The sequence below is a fragment of the Acipenser ruthenus genome, chromosome 48 (genome assembly GCF_902713425.1).
Source record: "Acipenser ruthenus chromosome 48, fAciRut3.2 maternal haplotype, whole genome shotgun sequence".
In the NCBI taxonomy this organism is placed as follows: domain Eukaryota; kingdom Metazoa; phylum Chordata; class Actinopteri; order Acipenseriformes; family Acipenseridae; genus Acipenser; species Acipenser ruthenus.
In genome coordinates, this window is record NC_081236.1 from 2,692,297 (window position 1) to 2,713,576 (window position 21,280).

The following is a 21,280-nucleotide window of genomic DNA, read 5'->3' on the forward strand; positions in this document are numbered from 1 at the left end:
ACTCTTTGTGTGGTTAAAGTGCGTCTGTGTTGTTCAGCAGATTCCTTTGTTTGGGCCCCTTTATTTGTTTGAATTGAATTAGCTAATTTAGTGCTGATGGAAGGTGAGGGACACAGAGAGAGAGAGAGAGAGAGAGATTGATTGATTCCCGCCTGCCTTCAAGTTGTGCCTTTTACAATCTTTCAGCTTCTCTCAAAGGAAATCAAGATTTGATGCATGCTCTGAATGTGAAACCAGCACAAGGAGAACCAGGCTGGTAAGAGTCTAACTCCAAAGCAAAAAGCAACCCGCTCCAATGATTTCTTCACACATCGAAAGAATGAAAAAGTGTTGTAAACAGTGTGCTGTATAATATAGCGAATCAATAATAAAGAAAATAAACATTACACTAAAGAAATGCAGCTGGTAAAACTCTTATAAAATAGAATTTCATGTAATAATACAATAAATAAAATGAGGGTTGTGCATCAGGATAAACTCTGTCCAACTCCCCAAGCAGGTTAGCAGCTGGAGGATTCTTGAATCAAAGGGCGAGGCTTGGTGGTTAAATCTCAGACGCATACATTATGTGAGGTCTTTCAGCTTTCATCTGAAAAAAGAATAGACAGAAACACTTTTTTAATATACTAGAGAGATCAAGGGGCTGGAGAAAAGTGAGCAACGGTCCATTTGCACAAAAGAGTAATGTATTTATTTTTTGCCTTGTGAAAAAATGATTATCGTCTGGCAAAGATGAATAAGTACAAGTGAAGTAATGTGTGGCATTGCAACAGGAACTGAAGGCTCGTGAGAAGTGTGTTAGAGATTCTTATGCAGTTTTCCTTGTAGTTTCATGTACTGCGTGACACTAGTTCATTTTACATTGCTGTTTCTGAAAACTGTGTTTGTTGTAGAGTGTGCAAACACTGCAAGACAAATATTGCATTTAAAATAAAGCATGCATTTGTAAATATATAAATCAGTGATGATCATGTTTTATAATTGTTCTCATTTACAACCGATTATCAATAACCACCATGTATTTTTGCAGTTAGTGTGTGGTCTGGAGAGTCACACTCACCTGCATTTGGCAGTTGATGTTCTCGAAATTCAGGTGAAAATCTTGCTTGTAAGATGATTCAGTATTTTCATAGCCTGTTAACCAAGAGAAACACCAGACACATGGTGAGCAAACAAACAGAATGTGTGTACCTATTGTGTTGTACAGCACACATACACAATCTTAGCGTGTATCTATTGTGTTGTACAGCACACATCCACAATCTGAGTGTGTGTCTATTGTGTTGTACAGCACACATCCACAATCTGAGTGTGTATCTATTGTGTTGTACAGCACACATCCACAATCTGAGTGAGTGTCTATTGTGTTGTACAGCACACATCCACAATGGCCTCTTCCAGGTGGCTTTGGTTCCATGCTACAATTACCTGTGCAGGTGATGGTGTCAGACGACATACCCGCATGAGGGGTGGACCACTCAAACTCTTCCTCAAACCACTGGTTTACTAGGTCCTCCTTGCTATCTCGTTCCCTGTGGATAAAACCCAGAACAGGAAAGAAAGATCAATTACACCACTGTCATTAAATCTGACTGCTCGAGTCAGAAATTAATAAAGTTCGGTGATCCCCGCCTTCCTTCCTCCCCTTCTTCCCTTCATTTTAACCACTAGAGTCATACTACCTCCCCACATCTGCCCCTCAGCTCTAACCATTAGAGTCACACTACCTCCCCCCTCCCAGTCTGTCAGCTCTAACCATTAGAGTCACACTACCTCCCCCCTCCCAGTCTGTCAGCTCTAACCATTAGAGTCACACTACCTCTCCCCTCCCAGTCTGTCAGCTCTAACCATTAGAGTCACACTACCTCCCCCCTCCCAGTCTGTCAGCTCTAACCATTAGAGTCACACTACCTCCCCCCTCCCAGTCTGTCAGCTCTAACCATTAGAGTCACACTACCTCCCCCCTCCCAGTCTGTCAGCTCTAACCATTAGAGTCACACTACCTTCACCCTCCCAGTCCCTCAGCTCTAACAGCTCAAGCCACGCTGCCCCCCTTACCTCTTCTCGATGTGTCTCTTGTACCTATAATGGTAAACGAGGAGTGCAATCACAGCCAGCAAGAGGACGACCCCTGTGACACTCAGCCCTGCATAGAACCCAGCTTTGTTCACCTTTAAATAACACGTACTGTCGATATACCAATGTGTGTCTGAGGTGGGGCAGCTGGAAAAGAAACAAACCAAATTAGTTTTCAAATTAAATATCCAGAATTTTAGGAAAGGTACGGCATCTGAAGCAGAGTGTAATGATTGTGGGACACTGTGACAAAGACTAAGCTGTCTAAGCTGTAAATCTCTCTCCCGACCAGAAAGGCACAGGGTAAGGTGGATAGTGTGCTTCTCCGTAGACTGGTCGACTCGACGGTGGGCAGAAACAGGAGGTTGGCCAGCTGGGCTGAAGCTCGTAGCGACACAAAACTAATCCCTTGAGATCAGGGCCGGTGCAAGGATTTCTGCCGCCCTAGGCAAAAGGAATACAAAGGGGGCGCTGCTACATGAGTACTGCCCTTTACACTGAGAATGTACGAATCAGCCAGAGCCTGTATTTTGTATTTGTTTAGTTGTTTTGCAGAGGAGTAAGATGCCAATTGGGAGCTGCAGCCACGGAGCCAGCTCACAGATACGAGTCACCAATTCACTGTACAGCACCACAGCACAGAACACAGACACTCGCACCTCCCTCAACAGCAACACAGAGCACAGCTTCATGCCTGGAGGAATTGTGGGTATTGGAGTGTTTGTTTTTGTTTGGGACTGCAACCCGCCATGTTTTTGATTCCCCTATACCACTGCTGGTATAGGGGTGAGCTGTTTTTGTTTTTGTAAGTAAAACTGTTGTTGTGCGCATCATTCACTACCCACCACTCACCACCCTGTCACAGACACTGTACCTTTATACCTGTAAGCACGGTGAATAAAAGATATAAAGAGATAGTCAGAGAGAATCATACAGAACAAGCACAATAGGATACTGAACAGGGAACACATGAAATATTAGGAACATGCAAATTACATGAAGTTTAAACGTTTGAACAAAAACATTTCCAGGCCAGTTTTAGCACAAGTTCCTTCTCGTTTTGCTTTCGATGGTTTAAGTTCCCAGACTTCTTTATTTTCACTGTCATCAGATGGCGCTCCTGCTGCCACCCTGCTTGAGATTCACTTCCCTCCTGTGTTATCAGAGTGTGAGTCGGGGTAGGGTAAATGTGAATAGAACATAATTGTGTAAAGCTAAGGGGTTGATGTGATTAACCTACAGACTGAGAAGCCACAGCTGGATTTTATTGGAGCCTTTTAGAGGACTGAGGAATCCTTCAAACAATTATTTTTAGGGATAATCGCAGGATTACCAATCCAGGAAGATTCTGCAGTACTGTAAAATGCTCTAATAAGATATGGCTTTTTCATCAGGGAAAGGTTGATCAGCTCATCCTATAGATCGACAAGCATTGTGGCTTATGCCTTCATCAGGTAATGATTTGTCATTGGTGTAGCTCTGGTGTAAAACTAAAGTCTGCAGGAACACGCTAAAGGAACTTGTTACGGTTGCTGTTGTTTTGTTGTTCCTGCAGAAATTCTTAAAATCTGCAAAGATGAAAATCTATTCTGAATGTTTAGCCGTGCCACTTACTAGCATGTGGGGCCAGATTTCCTCAGCGTGCATTGACCAGAGTTGCAGGAGATGTGATCCGTGTGTCTCTGATCACACACAGAAATGCAGCCAAATTGTGACTCTGAAATGTTGTAATATGTGTAATATTGAGCAAATCCATCCAGAGCCATACGTTTGCAGGCACCTGTGGAGGAGAACACAGAAGTACAGAAGTAATTGACTGCATTAGTGACAGCAGGACTTCATGTTCGAAGAAATATACAAGCTGTTGTTTGAATAAATGGTCGCTGTTGTTACAACAACAGGAGCAACAAAGATACAAAATCAAATATTTGAAAATAACGTTGTAAAATGGCATGATGTCTTTCTTTCTTTCTTTCTTTCTTTCTTTCTTTCTTTCTTTCTTTGTAAAAAAAATCTCACCATCTCGATCAAGTCTGTTTTCCTCGACGTATATTGAATTTGGGTCAATTTGATATGATGGACAGTTGTTGTCTGAAATAAAAAATGTTCAGTGATAAGGTTGTTAGTACTAATAAGAAGTAAGAAATGTTATTCTAAAACTGTGTTAATATTGCTTGTGATGAAATAGAGGGTAGTGATAATACTGGTAGTGCTAATAAGAAAGGTCTCAGTGGACATGCTATAGCTAAAGAGTTAGATCCAACACTTACTTATCATTTGATTGCCAAAACGTATACATTTTTTAAAGATAGGCAATAGACATTGTGCATCCACACTTAACACAATATGAAACACAGATGTTTCAGTCATTTCATGCTAGAATTAACATCACACTCCCTCTGTGAGTGCACAGGAGCTGCTACAGTACCTGAAATGCTGTTGCTACAGTTTTTCAGTGCTTCTCTAATGACCTGTAAGACTATCTCATATTCTTTGCTGGCATTCTTTGAATTTGCAAACTTGAGGAAAACGTCATGGTCGACGATGATGCTTCCATTACTGAAAAATACGAGAAAGAGAAAAGTTAAGCCATAAAGCAAGTATTCCTAGTAAAAGATTTCTATTTTCACTTTGAATCAGGTGAAGCCTGTTTCTCCTGCCGCAGTGTGGGGGTATAACGATGTGGGGCCCAAATACATACCTGCTGTACAGGGAGAGTGAATCTACAGTATGGGGGTGTCAGGATGTGAGGTCCTAATGTGGCTAGTAATTCCCATCCTAGTTCACACTAAAAGCAGACTACAATTTTTAATATTTAATACTTAATCTGTTGTCCCACCAATCACTGAGCTATATTTATTATGATAAATGGTGTTTTTATTCAATCTAAGATACATGCAATGGCACACTGCCTGTGTGAGCAAACTCATTCATAAAACATCACCTGATATTTCTGATTTCCACACCCACATAACCAGGAATGGTGCTGTAAACATGTTCCATCTGAAAAAAAAAAAAATATAGTAGGGGTGTAGAAACGGAGGCTTTCAAATCCAGTTACAAATATATGTTTATTAACTCTTTAGGGTCCGCCCAATATTAAATATTCCATAGTCGACCTGGCCCTTTAACTCTTTTTACTTAGGCACTGGGCGAGACAGCCCAGTGCCTAAGTAAAAATTGGAAAGAGGAGATTCAGACCTTTAAAACAAGGTCCTATTTGTGTATTTCTGGTAGATGACCATATTAGGAGATAGCCTTGAATGCCAGTGTTTTGGAATGTTGCTGCTGCGCTGAAGACAGACCTACCTCAGTGCAGTAAACAAGCATTTTCACACACAAAATAAGAGAAATGGCATCATTGAAGGCATCCGATAAATATATATTTTTTTGTGTTTGTCAAAACTACTGATAGCAATGATTAATAGCAATGGTGCATGCACACAGCCTCAAACAATTCTAAATGAAAAAGATGCTAAGAACACAAAAATGATTATAAAATCACCTCTCCCCATTATTCCATTCAAGAAACAGATACAGCTTTCTCACAAAGGTTTAATAAAACACATATGGACTGGAGTGGAGAACTATGGTTCCTACTGATACAGTGTACTTCAGTGGACAATACTGTCAGACACTACATCTTTTCCACAATCAACCTCAATTCTCATCCATATTTTCACACCAACCATACCTGCTGTTCAAATCCACTGGAGAAGTTTCTGTACTCCTCAGATGAATTGTCGCTCAGTTGTGGAATGAATTTTCCTTCAATCTTTATTGACACATTTGCAGATCTGTTCACAGTTTCTGTACAAAAAATAGTAATACATGCATTCATGTACAATATGTATTTCCCCTATTTGCCATTTTGTTCAGCTTCCCTGAGCTACATTGAAGCTTAAGAATGACAGTCATGGTGCCGTTAGAGAATGTAAAGAAACTGGATCAATTTTAAATGGAAGTTCAGTGTTTACTTATACTTCCATAGTAAGAGAAAACTATGGAAGTATAATTAAGCACTTACAAATTATAGCTTAGGGTAACATTAATTTGCGATCCTGCAGCTCATATTATATTATGAGATCTCAGTGACTCATATCATAGTAAAATGCACTGCTCTGGCATTTCTACAGCAGCCTAATGTTCTTCGGTGTTTCTTTCACTGCACTGGAGACAAAACAGGCATGTAACACACAGACTATATTACACTAGCTGAAGTCAGATGAAACGGAAGATGGGTAGACTAACACAGCCCTACACCTGCAGAGGAATACAGAATAGAGAGGGCGGAGACTCAGAGAGTGTCATGAGCGTTGAGATGGAAGAGCAGCAAAGAAAATGAAGCACATGATACAGGATGTAACAATTCACTCACCAATGGTAAAGGAAGGAGGGGCTATAGGTTCAGGGGCAACTGTAGAAACTGGAGCAGCGGACAGAGGAGTTGTTGTAAGAGGGGTTGTAGTTGTTGGAGGGGTAGCTGTTGTAAGAGGGGTGGTATTTAGAGTTGTTGTCAGAGGGGTAGTTGATGTTAGAGGTGCTGTAGTTGTTAGAGGGGCAGTTGTTGCAAGAGGGGTGGTTGTAAAAGGGGTAGTTGAGGTAAGAGGTGTGGTTGTTAGAGTTGTTGTTGTCAGAGGGGTAGTTGATGTTAGATGTGCTGTAGTTGTTAGAGGGGTAGTTGTTGCAAGAGTAGATGTTATAGGTGCACTAGCTGGAGGGGTGGTTGATGAGAAATGGGTAGTTGTTAGAGGGGTAGTTGTTGTAAGCAGGGTGGTTGTAAGAGGGCTAGTTGATGTAAGAGGGGTGGTTGTAAGAGTGGTTGTTGTTGATAGAGGGGTAGTTGATGTGAGAGGTGTAGTAGTTGTTAGAGGGGCAGTTGTTGCAAGAGGGGTGGTTGTAAGAGGGGTAGTTGTTGTAAGATGGGTGGTTGTTAGAGTTGTTGTTGTCAGAGGGGTAGTTGATGTTAGAGGTGCTGTAGTTGTTAGCGGGGTAGTTGTTGCAAGAGGGGTGGTTGTAAGAGGGGTAGTTGTTGGAAGATGGGATGTAGTTGTTAGAGGGGTAGTTGTTGCAAGAGGGGTGGTCGTAATAGGGGTAGTTGATGTAAGAGGGGTGGTTGTAAGAGGGGTTGTTGTTGATAGAGGGGTAGTTGATGTGAGAGGTGTTGTAGTTATTAGAGGGGTAGTTGTTGCAAGAGGGGTGGTTGTAAGAGGGGTTGTTGTTGATAGAGGGGTAGTTGATGTGAGAGGTGTTGTAGTTATTAGAGGGGTAGTTGTTGCAAGAGGGCTGGTTGTAAGAGGGGTAGTTGTTGTAAGAGGTGTAGTTGTTGTAAGCTTGGTTGTAGTTGTTAGAGGTGTAGTTGTTGTAAGCTGGGATGTAGTTGTCAGAGGGGTAGTTGTTGCAAGACTGGTGGTTGTAAGAGGGGTAGTTGTTGTAAGATGGGTGGTTGTTAGAGTTGTTGTTGTCAGAGGGGTAGTTGATGTTAGAGGTGCTGTAGTTGTTAGCTGGGTAGTTGTTGCAAGAGGGGTGGTTGTAAGAGGGGTAGTTGTTGGAAGATGGGATGTAGTTGTTAGAGGGGTAGTTGTTGCAAGAGGGGTGGTCGTAATAGGGGTAGTTGATGTAAGAGGGGTGGTTGTAAGAGGGGTTGTTGTTGATAGAGGGGTAGTTGATGTGAGAGGTGTTGTAGTTATTAGAGGGGTAGTTGTTGCAAGAGGGGTGGTTGTAAGAGGGGTTGTTGTTGATAGAGGGGTAGTTGATGTGAGAGGTGTTGTAGTTATTAGAGGGGTAGTTGTTGCAAGAGGGCTGGTTGTAAGAGGGGTAGTTGTTGTAAGAGGTGTAGTTGTTGTAAGCTTGGTTGTAGTTGTTAGAGGTGTAGTTGTTGTAAGCTGGGATGTAGTTGTCAGAGGGGTAGTTGTTGCAAGACTGGTGGTTGTAAGAGGGGTAGTTGTTGATACAGGGGTAGTTGATGTGAGAGGTGTCGTAGTTGTTAGAGGGGTAGTTGTTGCAAGAGGGGTAGTTGTTGCAAGAGGGGTGGTTGTAAGAGGGATAGTTGTTGTAAGAGGTGTAGTTGTTGTAAGCGGAGATGTAGTTGTTAGAGGGGTAGTTGTTGCAAGAGGGGTGGTTGTAAGAGGGGTAGTTGATGTAAGAGGGGCGGTTGTAAGAGGGGTGGTTGTTGATAGAGGGGTAGTTGATGTGAGAGGTGTTGTAGTTGTTAGAGGGGTAGTTGTTGCAAGAGGGGTGGTTGTAAGAGGTTTTGTTGTTGTAAAAGGTGTAGTTGTTGTTAGCGGGGTTGTAGTTGTTAGAGGTGTAGTTGTTGTAAGCTGGGATGTAGTTGTTAGAGGGGTAGTTGTTGTAAGTGGGGTGGTATTTAGAGTTGTTGTCAGAGGGGTAGTTGATGTTAGAGGTTTTGTAGTTGTAAGAGGGGTAGTTGTTGTAAGAGGTGTAGTTGTTGTAAGCGGGGTTGTAGTTGTTAGAGGTGTAATTGTTGTAAGCGGGGATGTAGTTGTTAGAGGGGTAGTTGTTGCAATAGGTGCACTAGCTGGAGGGGTGGTTGATGAGAAATGGGTAGTTGTTAGAGGTGTAGTTGTTGTAAGCAGGGTGGTTGTAAGAGGGCTAGTTGATGTAAGAGGGGTGGTTGTAAGAGTGGTTGTTGTTGATAGAGGGGTAGTTGATGTGAGAGGTGTAGTAGTTGTTAGAGGGGCAGTTGTTGCAAGAGGGGTGGTTGTAATAGGGGTAGTTGTTGTAAGAGGTGTAGTTGTTGTAAGCGGGGTTGTAGTTGTTAGAGGTGTAGTTGTTGTAAGCGGGGATGTAGTTGTTAGAGGGGTAGTTGTTGCAAGAGGGGTGGTTGTAAGAGGGGTAGTTGTTGTAAGAGGGGTGGTTGTTATTGTTGTTGTTGTCAGAGGGGTAGTTGATGTTAGAGGTGTTGTAGTTGTTAGAGGGGCAGTTGTTGCAAGAGGGGTGGTTGTAAGAGGGGTAGTAGTTGATAGAGGGGTAGTTGTTGTAAGTGGTGAAGTTGTTGTAAGCGGGGATGTAGTTGTTAGAGGGGTAGTTGTTGCAAGAGGGGTGGTTGTAAGAGGGGTAGTTGTTGTAAGAGGGGTGGTTGTTAGAGTTGTTGTTGTCAGAGGGGTAGTTGATGTTAGAGGTGCTGTAGTTGTTAGAGGGGTAGTTGTTGCAAGAGGGCTGGTTGTAAGAGGGGTAGTTGATGTAAGAGGGGCGGTTGTAAGAGGTGTTGTTGTTGATAGAGGGGTAGTTGATGTGAGAGGTGTAGTAGTTGTTAGAGGGGCAGTTGTTGCAAGAGGGGTGGTTGTAAGAGGGGTAGTTGTTGTAAGAGGGGTGGATGTTATTGTTGTTGTTGTCAGAGGGGCAGTTGATGTTAGAGGTGTTGTAGTTGTTAGAGGGGTAGTTGTTGCAAGAGGGGTGGTCGTAATAGGGGTAGTTGATGTAAGAGGGGTGGTTGTAAGAGGGGTTGTTGTTGATAGAGAGGTAGTTGATGTGAGAGGTGTTGTAGTTGTTAGAGGGGTAGTTGTTGCAAGAGGGCTGGTTGTAAGAGGGGTAGTTGTTGTAAGAGGTGTAGTTGTTGTAAGCTTGGTTGTTGTTGTTAGAGGTGTAGTTGTTGTAAGCTGGGATGTAGTTGTCAGAGGGGTAGTTGTTGCACGACTGGTGGTTGTAAGAGGGGTAGTTGTTGATACAGGGGTAGTTGATGTGAGCGGTGTCGTAGTTGTTAGAGGGGTAGTTGTTGCAAGAGGGGTAGTTGTTGCAAGAGGGGTGGTTGTAAGAGGGGTATTTGTTGTAAGAGGTGTAGTTGTTGTAAGCGGGGATGTAGTTGTTAGAGGGGTAGTTGTTGCAAGAGGGGTGGTTGTAAGAGGGGTAGTTGATGTAAGAGGGGCGGTTGTAAGAGGGGTGGTTGTTGATAGAGGGGTAGTTGATGTGAGAGGTGTTGTAGTTGTTAGAGGGGTAGTTGTTGCAAGAGGGGTGGTTGTAAGAGGTTTTGTTGTTGTAAAAGGTGTAGTTGTTGTAAGCGGGGTTGTAGTTGTTAGAGGTGTAGTTGTTGTAAGCGGGGATGTAGTTGTTAGAGGGGTAGTTGTTGTAAGTGGGGTGGTATTTAGAGTTGTTGTCAGAGGGGTAGTTGATGTTAGAGGTTTTGTAGTTGTTAGAGGGGTAGTTGTTGCAAGAGGGGTGGTTGTAAGAGGTTTTGTTGTTGTAAGAGGTGTAGGTGTTGTTAGCGGGGTTGTAGTTGTTAGAGGTGTAGTTGTTGTAAGCGGGGATGTAGTTGTTAGAGGGGTAGTTGTTGCAATAGGTGCACTAGCTGGAGGGGTGGTTGATGAGAAATGGGCAGTTGTTAGAGGTGTAGTTGTTGTAAGCAGGGTGGTTGTAAGAGGGCTAGTTGATGTAAGAGGGGTGGTTGTAAGAGTGGTTGTTGTTGATAGAGGGGTAGTTGATGTGAGAGGTGTAGTAGTTGTTAGAGGGGCAGTTGTTGCAAGAGGGGTGGTTGTAAGAGGGGTAGTAGTTGATAGTGGGGTAGTTGATGTTAGAGGTGCTGTAGTTGTTAGAGGGGTAGTTGTTGCAAGAGGGGTGGTTGAAAGAGGGGTAGTTGATGTAAGAGGGGTGGTTGTAAGAGTGGTTGTTGTTGATAGAGGGGTAGTTGATGTGAGAGGTGTAGTAGTTGTTAGAGGGGCAGTTGTTGCAAGAGGGGTGGTTGTAAGAGGGGTAGTTGTTGTAAGATGGGTGGTTGTTAGAGTTGTTGTTGTCAGAGGGGTAGTTGATGTTAGAGGTGCTGTAGTTGTTAGCGGGGTAGTTGTTGCAAGAGGGGTGGTTGTAAGAGGGGTAGTTGTTGGAAGATGGGATGTAGTTGTTAGAGGGGTAGTTGTTGCAAGAGGGGTGGTCGTAATAGGGGTAGTTGATGTAAGAGGGGTGGTTGTAAGAGGGGTTGTTGTTGATAGAGGGGTAGTTGATGTGAGAGGTGTTGTAGTTATTAGAGGGGTAGTTGTTGCAAGAGGGGTGGTTGTAAGAGGGGTTGTTGTTGATAGAGGGGTAGTTGATGTGAGAGGGGTAGTTGTTGCAAGAGGGGTGGTTGTAAGAGGGGTTGTTGTTGATAGAGGGGTAGTTGATGTGAGAGGGGTAGTTGTTGCAAGAGGGGTGGTCGTAATAGGGGTAGTTGATGTAAGAGGGGTGGTTGTAAGAGGTGTTGTAGTTATTAGAGGGGTAGTTGTTGCAAGAGGGGTGGTTGTAAGAGGGGTTGTTGTTGATAGAGGGGTAGTTGATGTGAGAGGTGTTGTAGTTATTAGAGGGGTAGTTGTTGCAAGAGGGCTGGTTGTAAGAGGGGTAGTTGTTGTAAGAGGTGTAGTTGTTGTAAGCTTGGTTGTAGTTGTTAGAGGTTTAGTTGTTGTAAGCTGGGATGTAGTTGTCAGAGGGGTAGTTGTTGCAAGACTGGTGGTTGTAAGAGGGGTAGTTGTTGATACAGGGGTAGTTGATGTGAGAGGTGTCGTAGTTGTTAGAGGGTTAGTTGTTGCAAGAGGGGTAGTTGTTGCAAGAGGGGTGGTTGTAAGAGGGATAGTTGTTGTAAGAGGTGTAGTTGTTGTAAGCGGAGATGTAGTTGTTAGAGGGGTAGTTGTTGCAAGAGGGGTGGTTGTAAGAGGGGTAGTTGATGTAAGAGGGGCGGTTGTAAGAGGGGTGGTTGTTGATAGAGGGGTAGTTGATGTGAGAGGTGTTGTAGTTGTTAGAGGGGTAGTTGTTGCAAGAGGGGTGGTTGTAAGAGGTTTTGTTGTTGTAAAAGGTGTAGTTGTTGTTAGCGGGGTTGTAGTTGTTAGAGGTGTAGTTGTTGTAAGCGGGGATGTAGTTGTTAGAGGGGTAGTTGTTGAATGTGGGGTGGTATTTAGAGTTGTTGTCAGAGGGGTAGTTGATGTTAGAGGTTTTGTAGTTGTTAGAGGGGTAGTTGTTGCAAGAGGGGTGGTTGTAAGAGGTTTTGTTGTTGTAAGAGGTGTAGTTGTTGTTAGCGGGGTTGTAGTTGTTAGAGGTGTAATTGTTGTAAGCGGGGATGTAGTTTTTAGAGGGGTAGTTGTTGCAATAGGTGCACTAGCTGGAGGGGTGGTTGATGAGAAATGGGTAGTTGTTAGAGGTGTAGTTGTTGTAAGCAGGGTGGTTGTAAGAGGGCTAGTTGATGTAAGAGGGGTGGTTGTAAGAGTGGTTGTTGTTGATAGAGGGGTAGTTGATGTGAGAGGTGTAGTAGTTGTTAGAGGGGCAGTTGTTGCAAGAGGGGTGGTTGTAAGAGGGGTAGTTGTTGTAAGAGGGGTGGTTGTTATTGTTGTTGTTGTCAGAGGGGTAGTTGATGTTAGAGGTGTTGTAGTTGTTAGAGGGGCAGTTGTTGCAAGTGGGGTGGTTGTAAGAGGGGTAGTAGTTGATAGAGGGGTAGTTGTTGTAAGTGGTGAAGTTGTTGTAAGCGGGGATGTAGTTGTTAGAGGGGTAGTTGTTGCAAGAGGGGTGGTTGTAAGAGGGGTAGTTGTTGTAAGAGGGGTGGTTGTTAGAGTTGTTGTTGTCAGAGGGGTAGTTGATGTTAGAGGTGCTGTAGTTGTTAGAGGGGTAGTTGTTGCAAGAGGGCTGGTTGTAAGAGGGGTAGTTGATGTAAGAGGGGCGGTTGTAAGAGGTGTTGTTGTTGATAGAGGGGTAGTTGATGTGAGAGGTGTAGTAGTTGTTAGAGGGGCAGTTGTTGCAAGAGGGGTGGTTGTAAGAGGGGTAGTTGTTGTAAGAGGGGTGGATGTTATTGTTGTTGTTGTCAGAGGGGCAGTTGATGTTAGAGGTGTTGTAGTTGTTAGAGGGGTAGTTGTTGCAAGAGGGGTGGTTGTAAGAGGGGTAGTTGTTGTAAGAGGGGTGGTTGTTAGAGTTGTTGTTGTCAGAGGGGTAGTTGATGTTAGAGGTGCTGTAGTTGTTAGAGGGGTAGTTGTTGCAAGAGGGCTGGTTGTAAGAGGGCTAGTTGATGTAAGAGGGGTGGTTGTAAGAGTGGTTGTTGTTGATAGAGGGGTAGTTGATGTGAGAGGTGTAGTAGTTGTTAGAGGGGCAGTTGTTGCAAGAGGGGTGGTTGTAAGAGGGGTAGTTGTTGTAAGAGGGGTGGTTGTTATTGTTGTTGTTGTCAGAGGGGTAGTTGATGTTAGAGGTGTTGTAGTTGTTTGAGGGGCAGTTGTTGCAAGAGGGGTGGTTGTAAGAGGGGTAGTAGTTGATAGAGGGGTAGTTGTTGTAAGTGGTGAAGTTGTTGTAAGCGGGGATGTAGTTGTAAGAGGGGTAGTTGTTGCAAGAGTGGTGGTTGTTAGAGTTGTTGTTGTCAGAGGGTTAGTTGATGTTAGAGGTGCTGTAGTTGTTAGAGGGGTAGTTGTTGCAAGAGGGCTGGTTGTAAGAGGGGTAGTTGTTGTAAGAGGTGTAGTTGTTGTAAGCGGGGTTGTAGTTGTTAGAGGTGTAGTTGTTGTAAGCAGGGATGTAGTTGTTAGCGGGGTAGTTGTTGCAAGAGGGCTGGTTGTAAGAGGGGTAGTTGGTGTAAGAGGTGTAGTTGTTGTAAGCAGGGATGTAGTTGTTAGAGGGGTAGTTGTTGCAAGAGGGGTGGTTGTAAGAGGGGTAGTTGATGTAAGCTTGGTTGTAGTTGTTAGAGGTGTAGTTGTTGTAAGCTGGGATGTAGTTGTTAGAGGGGTAGTTGTTGCAAGAGTGGTGGTTGTAAGAGGGGTAGTTGTTGATACAGGGGTAGTTGTTGCAGGAGGGGTGGTTGTAAGAGGGGTAGTTGTTGTAAGAGGTGTAGTTGTTGTAAGCGGTGTTGTAGTTGTTAGAGGTGTAGTTGTTGTAGGCAGGGATGTAGTTGTTAGAGGGGTAGTTGTTGAAAGTGGGGTGGTATTTAGAGTTGTTGTCAGAGGGGTAGTTGATGTTAGAGGTTTTGTAGTTGTTAGAGGGGTAGTTGTTGCAAGAGGGGTGGTTGTAAGAGGTTTTGTTGTTGTAAGAGGTGTAGTTGTTGTTAGCGGGGTTGTAGTTGTTAGAGGTGTAATTGTTGTAAGCGGGGATGTAGTTGTTAGAGGGGTAGTTGTTGCAATAGGTGCACTAGCTGGAGGGGTGGTTGATGAGAAATGGGCAGTTGTTAGAGGTGTAGTTGTTGTAAGCAGGGTGGTTGTAAGAGGGCTAGTTGATGTAAGAGGGGTGGTTGTAAGAGTGGTTGTTGTTGATAGAGGGGTAGTTGATGTGAGAGGTGTAGTAGTTGTTAGAGGGGCAGTTGTTGCAAGAGGGGTGGTTGTAAGAGGGGTAGTTGTTGTAAGAGGGGTGGTTGTTATTGTTGTTGTTGTCAGAGGGGTAGTTGATGTTAGAGGTGTTGTAGTTGTTAGAGGGGCAGTTGTTGCAAGTGGGGTGGTTGTAAGAGGGGTAGTAGTTGATAGAGGGGTAGTTGTTGTAAGTGGTGAAGTTGTTGTAAGCGGGGATGTAGTTGTTAGAGGGGTAGTTGTTGCAAGAGGGGTGGTTGTAAGAGGGGTAGTTGTTGTAAGAGGGGTGGTTGTTAGAGTTGTTGTTGTCAGAGGGGTAGTTGATGTTAGAGGTGCTGTAGTTGTTAGAGGGGTAGTTGTTGCAAGAGGGCTGGTTGTAAGAGGGGTAGTTGATGTAAGAGGGGCGGTTGTAAGAGGTGTTGTTGTTGATAGAGGGGTAGTTGATGTGAGAGGTGTAGTAGTTGTTAGAGGGGCAGTTGTTGCAAGAGGGGTGGTTGTAAGAGGGGTAGTTGTTGTAAGAGGGGTGGATGTTATTGTTGTTGTTGTCAGAGGGGCAGTTGATGTTAGAGGTTTTGTAGTTGTTAGAGGGGTAGTTGTTGCAAGAGGGGTGGTTGTAAGAGGGGTAGTTGTTGTCAGAGGGGTGGTTGTTAGAGTTGTTGTTGTCAGAGGGGTAGTTGATGTTAGAGGTGCTGTAGTTGTTAGAGGGGTAGTTGTTGCAAGAGGGCTGGTTGTAAGAGGGCTAGTTGATGTAAGAGGGGTGGTTGTAAGAGTGGTTGTTGTTGATAGAGGGGTAGTTGATGTGAGAGGTGTAGTAGTTGTTAGAGGGGCAGTTGTTGCAAGAGGGGTGGTTGTAAGAGGGGTAGTTGTTGTAAGAGGGGTGGTTGTTATTGTTGTTGTTGTCAGAGGGGTAGTTGATGTTAGAGGTGTTGTAGTTGTTTGAGGGGCAGTTGTTGCAAGAGGGGTGGTTGTAAGAGGGGTAGTAGTTGATAGAGGGGCAGTTGTTGTAAGTGGTGAAGTTGTTGTAAGCGGGGATGTAGTTGTTAGAGGGGTAGTTGTTGCAAGAGTGGTGGTTGTTAGAGTTGTTGTTGTCAGAGGGTTAGTTGATGTTAGAGGTGCTGTAGTTGTTAGAGGGGTAGTTGTTGCAAGAGGGCTGGTTGTAAGAGGGGTAGTTGTTGTAAGAGGTGTAGTTGTTGTAAGTGGGGTTGTAGTTGTTAGAGGTGTAGTTGTTGTAAGCAGGGATGTAGTTGTTAGCGGGGTAGTTGTTGCAAGAGGGCTGGTTGTAAGAGGGGTAGTTGGTGTAAGAGGTGTAGTTGTTGTAAGCAGGGATGTAGTTGTTAGAGGGGTAGATGTTGCAAGAGGGGTGGTTGTAAGAGGGGTAGTTGATGTAAGCTTGGTTGTAGTTGTTAGAGGTGTAGTTGTTGTAAGCTGGGATGTAGTTGTTAGAGAGGTAGTTGTTGCAAGAGTGGTGGTTGTAAGAGGGGTAGCTGTTGATACAGGGGTAGTTGTTGCAGGAGGGGTGGTTGTAAGAGGGGTAGTTGTTGTAAGAGGTGTAGTTGTTGTAAGCGGTGTTGTAGTTGTTAGAGGTGTAGTTGTTGTAGGCAGGGATGTAGTTGTTAGAGGGGTAGTTGTTGCAAGAGGGGTGGTTGTAAGAGGGGTAGTTGTTGTAAGATGGGTGGTTGTAAGAGTGGTAGTTGTTGCAAGAGGGGTGGTTGTAAGAGGGGTAGTTGTTGTAAGAGGTGTAGTTGTTGTAAGCGGGGTTGTAGTTGTTAGAGGTGTAGTTGTTGTAAGCGGAGATGTAGTTGTTAGAGGGGTAGTCGTTGCAAGAGGGGTGGTTGTAAGAGGGGTAGTTGATGTAAGCTTGGTTGTAGTTGTTAGAGGTGTAGTTGTTGCAAGAGGGCTGGTTGTAAGAGGGGTAGTTGATGTAAGAGGGGTGGTTGTAAGAGGGGTGGTTGTTGATAGAGGGGTAGTTGATATGAGAGGTGTTGTAGTTGTTAGAGGGGTAGTTGTTGCAAGAGGGGTGGTTGTAAGAGGTTTTGTTGTTGTAAGAGGTGTAGTTGTTGTAAGCGGGGATGTAGTTGTTAGAGGGGTAGTTGTTGTAAGAGGGGTGGTATTTAGAGTTGTTGTTGTCAGAGGGGTAGTTGATGTGAGAGGTGTTGTAGTTGTTAGAGGGGCAGTTGTTGCATGAGGGGTGGTTGTAAGAGGGGTAGTTGAGGTAAGAGGCGTGGTTGTAAGAGGGGTAGTTGTTGTAAGAGGGGTGGTTGTTAGAGTTGTTGTTGTCAGAGGGGTAGTTGATGTTAGAGGTGCTGTAGTTGTTAGAGGGGTAGTTGTTGCAAGAGGGCTGGTTGTAAGAGGGGTAGTTGTTGTAAGAGGTGTAGTTGTTGTAAACGGGGTTGTAGTTGTTAGAGGTGTAGTTGTTAGAGTAGAAGTTGTTGCAAGAGGGGTGGTTGTAAGAGAGGTAGTAGTTGTAAGAGGGGTTGTTGTTGATAGAGGGGTAGTTGATGTGAGAGGTGTTATAGTTGTTAGAGGGGTAGTTGTTGCAAGAGGTGTGGTTGTAATAGGGGTAGTTGTTGTAAGAGGTGTAGTTGTTGTAAGCGGGGTTGTAGTTGTTAGAGGTGTAGTTGTTGTAAGCGGGGATGTAGTCGTTTGAGGTGTTGTTGTTGTAAGCTGGGATGTAGTTGTTAGAGTGGTAGTTGTTGTAAGAGGGGTTGTAGGTGTTAGAGGGGTTGTTTTTGTGAGAGAGCTGGTTGCTGTGAGAGAGCTGGTTGTAAGAAGTGTTGTAGATGTTACAGGTGCACTAGCTGGAGGGGTGGTTGATGAGAAATGGGTAGTTGTTAGAGGTGTAGTTGCTGTAAGCAGGGTGGTTGTAAGAGTGGTTGTTGTTGATAGAGGGGTAGTTGATGTGAGAGGTGTTGTAGTTGTTAGAGGGGTAGTTGTTGCAAGAGGGGTGGTTGTAAGAGGGGTAGTTGTTGTAAGAGGGGTCGTTGTAAGAGTGGATGTTGTTGATAGAGGGTTAGTTGATGTGAGAGGTGTTGTAGTTCTTAGAGGGGTAGTTGTTGCAAGAGGGGTGGTTGTAAGAGGGGTAGTTGTTGTAAGAGGGGTCGTTGTAAGAGTGGATGTTGTTGATAGAGGGGTAGTTGATGTGAGAGGTGTTGTAGTTGTTAGAGGGGTAGTTGTTGCAAGAGGTGTGGTTGTAATAGGGGTAGTTGTTGTAAGAGATGTAGTTGTTGTAAGCGGGGTTGTAGTTGTTAGAGGTGTAGTTGTTGTAAAAGGAGATGTAGTTGTTAGAGGGGTAGTTGTTGCAAGAGTGGTGGTTGTAATAGGGGTAGTTGTTGTAAGAGGGGTGGTTGTTAGAGATGTTGTTGTCAGAGGGGTAGTTGATGTTAGAGGTGCTGTAGTTGTTAGAGGGGTAGTTGTTGCAAGAGTGGTGGTTGTAATAGGGGTAGTTGTTGTAAGAGGTGTAGTTGTTGTAAGCAGGGTTGTAGTTGTTAGAGGGGTAGTCGTTGCAAGAGGGGTGGTTGTAAGAGGGGTAGTTGATGTAAGCTTGGTTGTAGTTGTTAGAGGTGTAGTTGTTGTAAGCGGGGATGTAGTTGTTAGAGGGGTAGTTGTTGCAAGAGGTGTGGTTGTAAGAGGAGTAGTTGTAGATACAGGGTTAGTTGATGAGAGAGGTGTCGTAGTTGTTAGAGGGGTTGTTGTTGCAAGAGGGGTGGTTGTAAGAGGGGTAGTTGTTGTAAGAGGTGTAGTTGTTGTAAGCGGGGTTGTAGTTGTTAGAGGTGTAGTTGTTGTAAGCGGAGATGTAGTTGTTAGAGGGGTAGTTGTTGCAAGAGTTGTTGTTGTAAGAGGGGTAGTTGATGTAAGAGGGGAGGTTGTAAGAGGGGTTGTTGTTGATAGAGGGGTAGTTGATGTTAGAGGTGCTGTAGTTGTTAGAGGGGTAGTTGTTGCAAGAGGCCTGGTTGTAAGAGGGGTAGTTGATGTAAGAGGGGTGGTTGTAAGAGGGGTGGTTGTTGATAGAAGTGTAGTTGTTGTAAGCGGGGATGTAGTTGTTAGAGGGGTAGTTGTTGTAAGAGGGGTGGTATTTAGAGTTGTTGTTGTCAGAGGGGTAGTTGATGTTAGAGGTGCTGTAGTTGTTAGAGGGGCAGTTGTTGCATGAGGGGTGGTTGTAAGAGGGGTAGTTGAGGTAAGAGGCGTGGTTGTAAGAGGGGTAGTTGTTGTAAGAGGGGTGGTTGTTAGAGTTGTTGTTGTCAGAGGGGTAGTTGATGTTAGAGGTGCTGTAGTTGTTAGAGGGGTAGTTGTTGCAAGAGGGCTGGTTGTAAGAGGGGTAGTTGTTGTAAGAGGTGTAGTTGTTGTAAGCGGGGTTGTAGTTGTTAGAGGTGTAGTTGTTGTAAAAGGAGATGTAGTTGTTAGAGGGGTAGTTGTTGCAAGAGTGGTGGTTGTAATAGGGGTAGTTGTTGTAAGAGGGGTGGTTGTTAGAGATGTTGTTGTCAGAGGGGTAGTTGATGTTAGAGGTGCTGTAGTTGTTAGAGGGGTAGTTGTTGCAAGAGGGCTGGTTGTAAGAGGGGTAGTTGTTGTAAGAGGTGTAGTTGTTGTAAGCGGGGTTGTAGTTGTTAGAGGTGTAGTTGTAAGAGTGGAAGTTGTTGCAAGAGGGGTGGTTGTAAGAGAGGTAGTAGTTGTAAGAGGGGTTGTTGTTGATAGAGGGGTAGTTGATGTGAGAGGTGTTGTAGTTGTTAGAGGGGTAGTTGTTGCAAGAGGGGTGGTTGTAAGAGAGGTAGTAGTTGTAAGAGGGGTTGTTGTTGATAGAGGGGTAGTTGATGTGAGAGGTGTTGTAGTTGTTAGAGGGGTAGTTGTTGCAAGAGGGGTGGTTGTAAGAGGGGTAGTTGTTGAAAGACGGGAGGTTGTAAGAGTGGTTGTTGTTGATAGAGGGGTAGTTGATGTGAGAGGTGTTGTAGTTGTTAGAGGGGTAGTTGTTGCAAGAGGGGTGGTTGTAAGAGGGGTAGTTGTTGTAAGAGGTGTAGTTGTTGTAAGCGGGGTTGTAGTTGTTAGAGGTGTAGTTGTTGTAAGCGGAGATGTAGTTGTTAGAGGGGTAGTCGTTGCAAGAGGGGTGGTTGTAAGAGGGGTAGTTGTTGATACAGGGGTAGTTGTTGCAGGAGGGGTGGTTGTAAGAGGGGTAGTTGTTGTAAGAGGTGTAGTTGTTGTAAGCAGGGTTGTAGTTGTTAGAGGTGTAGTTGTTGTAAGCAGGGATGTAGTTGTTAGAGGGGTAGTTGTTGCAAGAGGGGTGGTTGTAAGAGGGGTAGTTGTTGTAAGACGGGTGGTTGTAAGAGTGGTTGTTGTTGATAGAGGGGTAGTTGATGTGAGAGGTGTAGTTGTTGTAAGCAGGGTTGTAGTTGTTAGAGGGGTAGTCGTTGCAAGAGGGGTGGTTGTAAGAGGGGTAGTTGATGTAAGCTTGGTTGTAGTTGTTAGAGGTGTAGTTGTTGTAAGCGGGGATGTAGTTGTTAGAGGGGTAGTTGTTGCAAGAGGTGTGGTTGTAAGAGGAGTAGTTGTAGATACAGGGTTAGTTGATGTGAGAGGTGTCGTAGTTGTTAGAGGGGTTGTTGTTGCAAGAGGGGTGGTTGTAAGAGGGGTAGTTGTTGTAAGAGGTGTAGTTGTTGTAAGCGGGGTTGTAGTTGTTAGAGGTGTAGTTGTTGTAAGCGGAGATGTAGTTGTTAGAGGGGTAGTTGTTGCAAGAGTTGTTGTTGTAAGAGGGGTAGTTGATGTAAGAGGGGAGGTTGTAAGAGGGGTTGTTGTTGATAGAGGGGTAGTTGATGTTAGAGGTGCTGTAGTTGTTAGAGGGGTAGTTGTTGCAAGAGGGCTGGTTGTAAGAGGGGTAGTTGATGTAAGAGGGGTGGTTGTAAGAGGGGTGGTTGTTGATAGAAGTGTAGTTGTTGTAAGCGGGGATGTAGTTGTTAGAGGGGTAGTTGTTGTAAGAGGGGTGGTATTTAGAGTTGTTGTTGTCAGAGGGGTAGTTGATGTTAGAGGTGCTGTAGTTGTTAGAGGGGCAGTTGTTGCATGAGGGGTGGTTGTAAGAGGGGTAGTTGAGGTAAGAGGCGTGGTTGTAAGAGGGGTAGTTGTTGTAAGAGGGGTGGTTGTTAGAGTTGTTGTTGTCAGAGGGGTAGTTGATGTTAGAGGTGCTGTAGTTGTTAGAGGGGTAGTTGTTGCAAGAGGGCTGGTTGTAAGAGGGGTAGTTGTTGTAAGAGGTGTAGTTGTTGTAAGCGGGGTTGTAGTTGTTAGAGGTGTAGTTGTTGTAAAAGGAGATGTAGTTGTTAGAGGGGTAGTTGTTGCAAGAGTGGTGGTTGTAATAGGGGTAGTTGTTGTAAGAGGGGTGGTTGTTAGAGATGTTGTTGTCAGAGGGGTAGTTGATGTTAGAGGTGCTGTAGTTGTTAGAGGGGTAGTTGTTGCAAGAGGGCTGGTTGTAAGAGGGGTAGTTGTTGTAAGAGGTGTAGTTGTTGTAAGCGGGGTTGTAGTTGTTAGAGGTGTAGTTGTAAGAGTGGAAGTTGTTGCAAGAGGGGTGGTTGTAAGAGAGGTAGTAGTTGTAAGAGGGGTTGTTGTTGATAGAGGGGTAGTTGATGTGAGAGGTGTTGTAGTTGTTAGAGGGGTAGTTGTTGCAAGAGGGGTGGTTGTAAGAGAGGTAGTAGTTGTAAGAGGGGTTGTTGTTGATAGAGGGGTAGTTGATGTGAGAGGTGTTGTAGTTGTTAGAGGGGTAGTTGTTGCAAGAGGGGTGGTTGTAAGAGGGGTAGTTGTTGAAAGACGGGAGGTTGTAAGAGTGGTTGTTGTTGATAGAGGGGTAGTTGATGTGAGAGGTGTTGTAGTTGTTAGAGGGGTAGTTGTTGCAAGAGGGGTGGTTGTAAGAGGGGTAGTTGTTGTAAGAGGTGTAGTTGTTGTAAGCGGGGTTGTAGTTGTTAGAGGTGTAGTTGTTGTAAGCGGAGATGTAGTTGTTAGAGGGGTAGTCGTTG

The 21,280-nt window shown here is 44.5% G+C and overlaps 1 protein-coding gene across 1 annotated transcript in view; it reads right to left on the minus strand.

The window, feature by feature from the left end:
* Positions 1 to 544: 544 nt before the first annotated feature.
* The window catches only part of LOC131721168 (mucin-2-like), a gene marked incomplete at its 5' end in the record, with an annotated part of 36,805 nt that continues 16,069 nt past the window's right edge, over positions 545 to 21,280 (minus strand). The window contains 11 exons of the mRNA XM_059014490.1: positions 545 to 589; positions 1,061 to 1,134; positions 1,429 to 1,532; positions 2,059 to 2,082; positions 2,366 to 2,520; positions 7,398 to 7,448; positions 9,987 to 10,031; positions 10,368 to 10,475; positions 15,714 to 15,764; positions 17,655 to 17,696; positions 18,474 to 18,548. Coding sequence (XP_058870473.1) covers positions 545 to 589; positions 1,061 to 1,134; positions 1,429 to 1,532; positions 2,059 to 2,082; positions 2,366 to 2,520; positions 7,398 to 7,448; positions 9,987 to 10,031; positions 10,368 to 10,475; positions 15,714 to 15,764; positions 17,655 to 17,696; positions 18,474 to 18,548 — 774 coding nt within the window. The remainder of the gene's footprint in view (positions 590 to 1,060; positions 1,135 to 1,428; positions 1,533 to 2,058; positions 2,083 to 2,365; positions 2,521 to 7,397; positions 7,449 to 9,986; positions 10,032 to 10,367; positions 10,476 to 15,713; positions 15,765 to 17,654; positions 17,697 to 18,473; positions 18,549 to 21,280) is intronic.